The sequence below is a fragment of the Amblyomma mixtum genome, chromosome 5 (genome assembly GCF_055824585.1).
Source record: "Amblyomma mixtum isolate Tamu chromosome 5, ASM5582458v1, whole genome shotgun sequence".
NCBI classification, from domain to species: domain Eukaryota; kingdom Metazoa; phylum Arthropoda; class Arachnida; order Ixodida; family Ixodidae; genus Amblyomma; species Amblyomma mixtum.
This window is the reverse complement of record NC_143016.1, coordinates 132478396-132488837: the sequence shown is the minus strand read 5'-3', so window position 1 is coordinate 132488837 and position 10442 is coordinate 132478396. Positions and strand designations below refer to the sequence as shown.

Sequence of the window (10442 nt, the reverse complement as noted above, 5' to 3'; positions counted from 1 at the left end):
CCAACAATAACGCGGAAAAACATGACCAACAATAACAATAAGGAGGGATGAAGTCTGAAGAAACAGCACCTAGCGTCAAGTGATAAAAACTGAAGATCATTCCTGAAGAACAGTCGTCTTAGCGTCTAAGAATCTAGAAATTGTAAAACACCGAAAGAAAGGACGAAATAAGAGCACAAAACCAAGGGAAATCGGCGAACTACAAAAAACCTTCTATAAAAGACGTCTCGGCGCTGCTAAGCATAATGGCAGGCCTGCTAACGCATTTGTTGCCAGCTTTATCGATGAAATATGCCTCAACAATTTCTCTCTCAGTTTTATCTTTCCCACTCTTTAAAAATCTAGCTTTCTCGAATTCGGGACGGCAATTAGAACAGCTCTTGCAGTGGTCCACCAGGAAGCTTCTTTCGTTGTTGCGCAAGTTTCGGGAATGCTCACTTGCACGCTCATTAAAACAACGACCTGTTTGCCCGATGTAAACGAGGCCACAGCTAAGCGGTATCTCATAAACCACTTGTGTCCTGCATTGCGTGAACTTTTTTTGGTGTTTTATGGTGCAAGCCGGCCGCTTTTCTCTGTTGGTCATGGCACAAAGTCTTGAAAGCTTACAAGGCGCGGAGAATACAACTTGAACATTATGTCTGCTCGCTATTTTCTTAATGTTATGCGACACCTTGTGAATATACGGTATTACTGTTACTGATGAATGCGATACCGGCTCCCTGATGCAAGTGAGTTGCTTGAGTTTCTTGAGGAGTGAGTTGCTTGAGGACATTCCGGAACAGGATCTAGACGCTGCCGTCACGAGGACTGTGTCCGTTTTTTCAAGCCACGGCCAGGGTCTCACGTTTACCAAGGAGGTCCCTACGGACAGCCAACTCCAGTTTTTAGATATCAAGTTAATGTTTCCGGACAAAGGTCTTTGCTGGCTGTACAACCCGCGTTCTAAGAAAGGCTTGCTACCATTTGACAGCGCTCATTCAAAGCTTGTAAAACGCGCGATTGTTTCTAACTCCCTGCAATCTGCCTTAAACAAATCTTGCCCCCACATGTTGTCCACAAGCTTTCGCACTCAAGTTGAAAGGCTAAAACAGGCAGGTTATCCGCCTTGTCTAATTTCGGCGGTGTGCGAAATGCTTTTGCAGAAACTCAAGCAACTCACTTGCATCAGGGAGCCGGTATCGCATTCATCAGTAACAGTAATACCGTATATTCACAAGGTGTCGCATAACATTAAGAAAATAGCGAGCAGACATAATGTTCAAGTTGTATTCTCCGCGCCTTGTAAGCTTTCAAGACTTTGTGCCATGACCAACAGAGAAAAGCGGCCGGCTTGCACCATAAAACACCAAAAAAAGTTCACACAATGCAGGACACAAGTGGTTTATGAGATACCGCTTAGCTGTGGCCTCGTTTACATCGGGCAAACAGGTCGTTGTTTTAATGAGCGTGCAAGTGAGCATTCCCGAAACTTGCGCAACAACGAAAGAAGCTTCCTGGTGGACCACTGCAAGAGCTGTTCTAATTGCCGTCCCGAATTCGAGAAAGCTAGATTTTTAAAGAGTGGGAAAGATAAAACTGAGAGAGAAATTGTTGAGGCATATTTCATCGATAAAGCTGGCAACAAATGCGTTAGCAGGCCTTCCATTATGCTTAGCAGCGCCGAGACGTCTTTTATAGAAGGTTTTTTGTAGTTCGCCGATTTCCCTTGGTTTTGTGCTCTTATTTCGTCCTTTCTTTCGGTGTTTTACAATTTCTAGATTCTTAGACGCTAAGACGACTGTTCTTCAGGAATGATCTTCAGTTTTTATCACTTGACGCTAGGTGCTGTATCTTCAGACTTCATTCCTCCTTATTGTTATTGTTGGTCATGTTTTTCCGCGTTATTGTTGGTCATGTTTTTTTGCCGGGTTATTGTTGGTTATCTTTTTTCACGTGGTTTTATCTCATAGTCGTTCGATTTTTTGCTCTGTTTCGCCTTCATCACGCGTTTCATAATTCGTTGCCTTGTTTCTTTTTTCTTTTTCTTTTTTGCCTTGGTTGATGTGTTTCTGCTGGCCAGAAAATAAGTTGGCCTCCCAAGCTCTTGTTTAGATTAGATTGTTATGATCAGCGTTACTTTATTGTCAGTGGTCGCATGAATTGCCGTTTTATATGTACAACGTTTACGCTTTCGTTGATATGGCTTGGTTGTGGTATAAAAGGCAGGCTTGGTGCAATAAACCCCAGTTGAAAGTTGGCGTCAGTCCTGTGTTTTGTGTGCCTTCTGTGTCCCCGTTTCTTGCGCCATACCAGTTTTTATTTCTTTATTCAGCATATCTCTGCTATAATTTTGTTTTACTCTTTCTGAAATGACTATAGTCGATTAGCTAAGAGCGTTGTCCTAACGGATGAGGGTCTGAAAGCTTATCAGGACACGCAACCTATTGTGCTCTATAATTTTTCAGCTTACAGTAGCCGTAATTGCCAGATAAAGAACGATATCACAACGCGCATGCTGCTCTATGCGGTATTTCCATCGACGCCGCCAGTGAGTGGTTTTTCCCAGGTAAGTTCATCATGCGGACGGTACAAGCACTGTTATGAAAGTGGTACGTCTTGCGCCAATTCCCTCAAAGCAGCTCTAAGGCTTTCCATAGTGTGAGTACCTCTGTTTTCACTCCTGTCGTCCGTTTGATAGCTGAGATACCTGTCACTCTAAGCAAAAATATTGTCACTTGCATGCTTATATTTGCCATTTTTTTGAGACCCCAGTTTACTCATTCTTGTCCCTGTAAAAGTACCATCTAAATTTCCAGAACAAACAATCTGCCACAAAACAAATACTCAGGGCGTGCATTGAAACTCCCTTTGTTTAACCCTAGCGTGTGTGTCATGCTTTTAGCGCAAACGTTACCGAACTCCCACTGTAAACAGGCTGAGAATTGTTCAGTAATTTTTAGAGGCCACAGAGGACAACTTAGTGCATTTTTTTATTACACTGTATGATCATATGCCTCTTTCAGGGTATGTAAATATTTTTCGATAGGAAAAAGGCTATTTATTGCACGAAAAATTGCTTTTTTAAAATGTTGCCGACACTCGGTACAGCCTCGTGGAGCCCGCACCCCGGATTGGTGGCCACTGCTTTGAAGCGAATGGAGCTGTAGTACAACCTGAGGGATTTCGACGAAAAAAAAAAGCAATGCTGCCGACGCATGCCGCAGACTTGCGAAATTAGCCAGTGATTGTTACATCTGTACTCTGTGTCTTCCTCTTTTCATGATGGTGAAAGTTCCGTTTTAGGTGAGAGTGGTCTCTAGTCAATAGAATGCCGTGTTTACCTACACAGCCAGCTTCAGTGTTCCTTCAATCTCTCAAAAATATCCAGCTGCATTGAGTGACCCTTCAGCGAAGCTAAAGATATTAAAATTAAGAAATCTAAAAGTACAAAGGAAGGAACACAGCACATGATCAAAGAGAGCTGCAGTATATCGATAAGAAATAAAGGTACTAAATTCTTCAGAATTTAATGATGAAAAGGAGGCAGATAGACGCTGCGCTTTCCATGCTCGCTACACCCCGCATCTGAGAAAGATCCCTTGGGCCGTTTATGGCTTCAGCTGTGTGTTCTTATCCCCGATCATGAATAGTCGTCGTATTCCAGTTTTCGGAAAGTCTGGTAAAAACCGCCAAGTATACTTCTCACCTAGGACAACAACCCTTTACATACCTCCTGTGTTCGTGCTCGACAGTGGCATAAACACATTCGTCAACTTCTACCTCATAGAGCTTTGCACTTGTTTTAGCGGTGATGGTCTGAAAGCTGAAAATACCCTGTCACCCCCCAAGCACTGACTGGTGATTTGGCGATCGCTTCCTGTCGGCAAAACTGGAGAAGTCAGTTTTCACGCATTTACAGCATTAGAATGGCATCGAGTAAACCTTGTATACTTTCAAACCTTGTGACTGTCACAATTAAACATTCTTTACAGTACCCATTTTTCTGTCACAAAAGTTCGCAGAAAACGCTCCGCTCAGTAGTATTGCCTTACTTAAAATAGTAACTAGATACGTACTGTCACTATTCGCAGAGCCAAGACAATGAAGACCACAACGGCCCTCCTTCTGTCTGCCCTCACAATTTTGGCTAATAGTTCTAACGCTGTTTTAGGTGAGAAGTGCTGAACTCTTAGTTCACTGCACAGCATACACCTTTCCTCAGTCCGGACAGGGCTCAGATCCGACGGTGGGTTTATACACTCTTGAAATTCCGCAAGTTGATGTTACGCACCCTCGGTCCACGATTTTACCTTCGGTTCATCTGCTTCTCCATCTTTACACGAAATACCAGGCCAACTTTTCAAACTAGGAATGCTTGGCATGCACGGAAACAATATGAAACGGAAGTGCCTAGCGATGCAGGCCGACCACACGTGCGTGGCTGTATCTAAATGTGGCACACCCGGTCAGGTTTAACCCTTTACTGCTCAAACTCAAAGAAAGAAATCTCTACCTCTCCTTTAACCGAGAGTAGAGTAAGCATGAAATGTTTACGGGCATAACACATTGGTTATAAATCATCATCATCATCAGCCTGACTACACCCACTGGAGGGCAAAGGCCTCTCCCATGTAACTGAGAGTAGAGTAAGCATGAAATGTTTACGGGCATAACACATTGGTTATAGATCATCATCATCATCAGCCTGACTTCACCCACTGGAGGGCAAAGGCCTCTCCCATATCTCTCCAATTAACCCTGTCCTTTGCCAGTTGCGGCCACTGTATCCCCGCAAACTTCTTCATCTCATTAGCGCACCTAACTTTCTGCCGACCCTGCTACGTTTGCCTTCTTTTGGAATCCACTCCGTTACCCTTAAGGACCAGCGGTTATCTTCCATTCGCATTACATGCCCTGCCCAAGCCCATTTCTTCCTCTTGATTTCAACTAGGATGCCACTAACCCGCGTTTCTTCTCTCACTCACTCCGCTCTCTTCCGATCTCTTAACGTTACACCTATCATTTTCCTTTCCATAGCTCGCTGCGTTGTTCTTAACTTAAGCTGAACCCTCTTTGTTAGCCTCCACGTTTCTGCCCCATAGGTGAGTACCGGTAAGATACGGCTGTTGTATGCTTTTCTCTTGAGGGATACTGGTAAACTACCATTCATGATCTGAGTGAACCTGCCATATGCGCTCCACCCCATTCTTATTCTTCTAGTTATTTTCCTCTCATGGTCCGGATCTGCCGTCACTACCTGCCCTAAGTAGACATATTCTCTTCCTACTTCCGGCACCTGGCTACCAATTGCGAACCGCTGTTCCCTTGCTGGGCTGTTGAACATTACTTTGGTTTTCTGAATGTTAATTTTTAGCCCCACTGTTCTGCTCTGTCCGTCTAGCTCATTGACCATGCCTTGCAGTTCTTGTTCTGAGTGGCTTAGCAAGGCAATGTCATCAGCGAATCGCAAATTACTCATATTCTCTATAACTCTTATCCCCAACTCTTCCCATTTCAGGCCCCGGAATACCTCCTGTAAGAAGGCAGTGAAGAGCATTGGCGAGATCATGTCTCCCTGCCTGACACTTTTCCGTATTGGTATTTTATTGCTGACTTTATGGAGAACTATAGTAGCTGTGCAATCGTTATAAATATCTTCCAATATTTTCACATAACACTCTTCCACATCCTGATTCCGCAATGCCTGCATGACAGCTGATGTTTCCACTGAGTCAAATGCTTTCTCGTAAGCAATGAAGGCTATATATAGGGGTTGGTTATATTCTGCGCATTTCTCTATCACCTGATTGATAGTGTGAATGTGGTATATTGTCGAGTATCCTTTCCGAAAGCCTGCCTGATCATTTGGTTTACTGAAGTCCAAGGTTGTTCTGGCTCTATTAGCGATTACCTTAGTATATACCGTGTATGCAACGGACAATAAGCTGATTGGTCTGTAATTCTTCAAGTCCTTGACGTCTCCTTTTTTATGAATTAAGATAATGTTAGCGTTCTTCCAAGCTTCTGGTTCTCTCGAGGTCACAAGGCATTGCGTATACAGACGCAATATGGACGCAATCGTTTCCTGTGAGTGTCTGGGGAATCTCATCCGCCCTGCCTCCTCAGCTGTATCCGGTTTCTTTCGGGCTCCATTGCTAGGCTTAATCAGCTGTGACGGTGGCGGCATTGAAATGCAAGACGATGCAGAAGCGTACGCGGAGACGACGAGACGCAGGCCTGACAAGAATGTATATGCAGGGCGTTCGAGTACTCCGCGAGCGTGTATACATCTGCCTGCCAAAGGGGGAAACGTCATGAGCTGAAGGCCCAGCGGCCGATCTTCTACATGCGTGAGTGTGGGACCACGGCACCATCCTTGGAGACGGCGCGGAAGCAGTTTTGCCGCCCAAAACCCTTCTGGCCCCGGAGCTCCCCTCTTGCTCTAAGCGGCCCTCTCTCTTAGGAGTCTCGTTAAATCTCGTACGGTGCCCGGATGCTCTCGTTTCAGCTCCCGGATGTGTGGAATTCAGTGCCCGGATGTTGTCTTTCGGTCTTGGCGTGACCTAACCACACTGCCGACAACGGGAGCTAAACGCAATTCATGCTTAAAAATGTTAGGTATTCAACCCACAGTAATATGCTAACTCAATCACTGGTTAGCTCACTTAATATTCGACTTATCGGTGGTTGTAAATCAGCAGTAATTGAGATTTAGTACATTTTGTGCAAATTGTTCGAATTCTTTCTAACAGGAAATCGAAGAACCAGAGCCAAATCGAAGGTTCAGAGACAGCAAGCAATTATTTATTCAATTAATGCCTGATTATTTTTCTAGCAGCAGGTGTCAGAAAATAAGATGAGGAATTGTGTGCCGCTGTCTTCCAGTCGCACTTTCGTGCTTCCTTTTTTTTTCACACTGCTCGCTCACAATGGCGCCAATGTTTTTGACCAGTGTGCTGGCTCGACAAGATATGTTGACAACAGGCTTTTGGGGCAAGCTCCATGAGTACGCAGCACGAAATTGTTACCTCGTGAATATGCTACACACATGAGCAAAGGGCTAAAACAGGCCCGGCACCCACTCTGATGAAAACTTTTAGTTTTGGACGTGCAGAATTCAGTTTAAAACGGTAACAAGCGCTGGAGTGCGTGTGACACCGCTCCACATTCCGAAGCGGCGGGCAATTAGCCTCAAGCCGGAGAGACTCCTGACATAAAAAAAACACACATACGCGTTGGGCAAGTAGTGACAAGCTATCCTGCGTTTGCTTTTGTTTCCGAGCAGCTGTACAGTAATGTTAAAGCTAGACGTGAAAACTTTGCAACCTATAAGGTAATCAGCATTAATACTAAGCGATCGGCTCGATGCGCATCTCTTACATCTCGAATCATATTTATGGAGATGTTTTCAGCATGCAGGAACTTCTCTGTTTAGCCTCGCTGTATTTCTTCTATGTGCAGTTGTGTCGTCGTTATAATATCTCGTTTACTGAAATTATCAGCTCTCTTCAGCGTAATGGCGTATGCATAGCCTACAAAGAACACCACCAACCAACTTCTGAAAGCTACGTTAGCAAAATATTCTTCAACTTGAAACAATCTTGATGCCAATAAAGAAGGAATGCCAATAAAGAAGGAATGCAGCCGTTCAGCTCATTGATGAGTTCGGCTCTTGGGTGATGAGTGCTAGGTGTGTAAATCAACAGTCGTGCCAAGCCAGCAATCAAATGCAGCGCTGAACCGTGGGGCCTAAGGAAACTGCAGGAATGGAAAGAAAAAGTACAAGCACTGTTAGAAGCGCCTCACTTGATAACCAAATAGGCGGAAATTATTTACCTTCAAGCTCAAAGCAAGAACAAATGTATATTTATAGAAGATGTCCTGCGGAAAGCGGAAAATTCTGTGCTCGCTTCACCGCTTGTGTAAAGGAGTTAATTCGGCTGCGACGTTAATAAATGCAGCAGGAGGAATCAGAGTCAGGTTAGCAGCCAAGTATGCAATACTTGAGCGAACAGGGTTGTCGCAGACTGAGTGGTATATTGTTAATTGTAATCGAATGGGAAAGATGTTTGTCCCGCGTTGAGTAAACCTGGGTTGCTGATGATGATGCCGGCTAGGTCTCAGGTGCATTTTATTTACGTTTTCAATGGCGAGAACCGAATGGCTCCAAAAGCATTGAGAGAACAAAAACGTGTCCGCCGCGTTTGCATTTCCAAATGCCTACCTGTTACAGTAGTACAGCGGTGCATCTGTCGCCCATCATTCCTACTGAATGGCATCGGAAAACATGAACCTGGGGTCTTTGCTCTTGTTCATATTTTCATTCTTTCCTTCATCAACTGGTAAGAAATTGGGTGCCAGAGTATTGGTAGTTAGGCGTGTCTGTGTGTGTTCGCTATTGGAACGCAAGCCAGAGGAACGAGAGGTAAAGAAGGCTATACTGGTAGAGCGCTGCGAAGAAAGGTATTTTTCGCCACCCGTGGCTTATATAGGTTTTCCCCCTTTAAGAACAAGAGGGCACTACAAAAGAACAAGACGGCACTACAAAAAGGACGGAGAATTTTTTAGAAATTAACACGTTTTTTTAGGAACCACTTTTCTTTTTCATACAGAGGGATAGAATGCTGAATACACAATTGGCTCCTGAATTTATAGTAGCATTGACCTCAGTGATCATGAGTGCTGGATTAGTGAAGAGGGAAAGTGAGCATGACCCGCTTCCTAGTTGCTATTCATGTTTCTTCAAATGCGTTTAACCACATCAGCCCGTCTGTCCGAGGTACTGCCGAGCACAAGATAACGGAATTTGGTAATAAAATTCTTCTAGCAGGCAGCTAGTTTTTTTGTTTTGTGCGTTTGAAAGGCTAATGTCTGCAGACGCCTCCAGTTTCTCGATTTGATCTAGTTTCTTAAAGAAGGATGACATCTGCACAGCTGATTTCGTACAGGAACCGTCACAAATAATAATGCCATTTTTTTTTAAATATAATCTCGTCCTATGTCACCTTCTATGCTTCCTAAGCACTCTGGCACTTAACTTCAAAGCATAAACTCGAGGCTTAACACGCTAACAATTAGTTGCTTCTCGCAAAACTAAGCTGAAACGCACTCGTCATGGCACCAAAAGGGGTACAGGAGTTCTGCCGGTCATATACCCAATCCATAGAGATAACCTCGAAAACGTAGCTCTCGCCTTCCTTTCTTATTATTATACCCGCTGTGTTTCACCACAGGCGGGGATCCAATGCTGCTCAGCTGAAGATCATGCATTTAGTGCTAGGCTACGGCTGGCATATATTGAATAATGCGAGTTGAAGAATGTTAGTGATCTGATATGCGGGTGGTTACAGCAGCTATTGCAGGCAGTAATTCATGAATGATTTTTGTTTGTTTGATATGCGACAAGACGTGAAAGTAAAAACGCATGGTGAAATGCTTTCTAGTTGCGTCTGGCTTCTTATAAAGACGTTATCTTTACAAAAGCTCTAATTACAAGAGCCCAATATGTTATAAAACATCCTGTGTTGCCTCTGTTTTTTTCCTTTTTGCAGACGCAGAAGATCAGTCACTGAAGACGACGGGCAGAGTTTTAGAGACTCTAGGAGGACTTCTGCGAAGAAAGGATATCACACTCGACACTCCTGACCAACTGGCGGACGTCATCAGCGCTCTCGAACTGTTGCACGGCTCGGAGAAACTGCTTGGGAAAGACACGTCCGAGTACTTCATTAAGAAGATCAGGAGGGTGGTCGAAAATGTTGCTAAGGCGGTCGTGGTCAACAAAGCTGTAGGCGCAGTTGCTGGTACGATCGCTTAGATCTGAAATAAAAAAAATAGCTCATTGTTTTGGCGGGGAGTACGCTAATGTATTGTCTCAGTTGAAATAAATCTTCGTCTCAAATATGGTGACATATCATGTTCCTGTGTTTGGCTACATAGGAGCATGCTTCGGCAGCTGGCTACCTTCCACCCAGGAAGGTCATATGTGCGTGGTGAATGTGCGCCATTCTTAATGCGCAGGAAAAGTTGCTCGCACGACTGCGCGCATATTTAGAGGATGGGCTGAGGGGTATGTGTTGTTTCAGCCAGCGTCTTCGCTTCACCGGACGCGGTTATTGCGACGCGCGTCTCTTCTTCCACTCTTTCCTCTCATCTTTTAGCTCTCCTCTATCTGCACGTGACAGCGGTGGTGGCTGGGCACGAGCCAGTCAGCAGACCAGCTCACTTTCCGTTTCATCCTGCTGTCAGTCGCAACGAGAACAACTATTAGAGTGCGCATGCGGAATAAAAGAATTAAACATCCTGCCTTTTAGTAGCGACACTGCAGTCAGTTCACGCAGCCAGAAAATTTACAATTTTTTTAGAGCGCAGCTCTTTGGCGCCCGTTTCTGCGTTTCGCGGCGTCGCCGTTGTCCATTGTAACCAGCAATGGACACCTTAGTCGCGCCTTGAGCTACGGA

At 44.6% G+C, this 10442-nt stretch overlaps 1 protein-coding gene across 1 annotated transcript; it reads left to right on the top strand.

The window, feature by feature from the left end:
* Window positions 1–4083: 4083 nt before the first annotated feature.
* Window positions 4084–9868, top strand: LOC149343746 (uncharacterized). The gene is made up of 2 exons (XM_089542457.1): window positions 4084–4153; window positions 9534–9868. The coding sequence occupies exons 1-2, from the start codon at window positions 4084–4086 to the stop codon at window positions 9797–9799; spliced, it is 336 nt and encodes a 111-aa protein (XP_089398583.1). The 3' UTR covers window positions 9800–9868.
* Window positions 9869–10442: the final 574 nt, after the last annotated feature.

What these genes read in the sequence shown, in the direction of transcription:
- LOC149343746 (XM_089542457.1), top strand. Translation starts at nt 4,084, where the DNA reads ATGAAGACCACAACGGCCCTCCTTCTGTCTGCCCTCACAATTTTGGCT. An exon ending in TAGTTCTAACGCTGTTTTAG is followed by an intron (nt 4,154 to 9,533) that starts GTGAGAAGTGCT and finishes TCCTTTTTGCAG; the next exon opens with ACGCAGAAGATCAGTCACTG.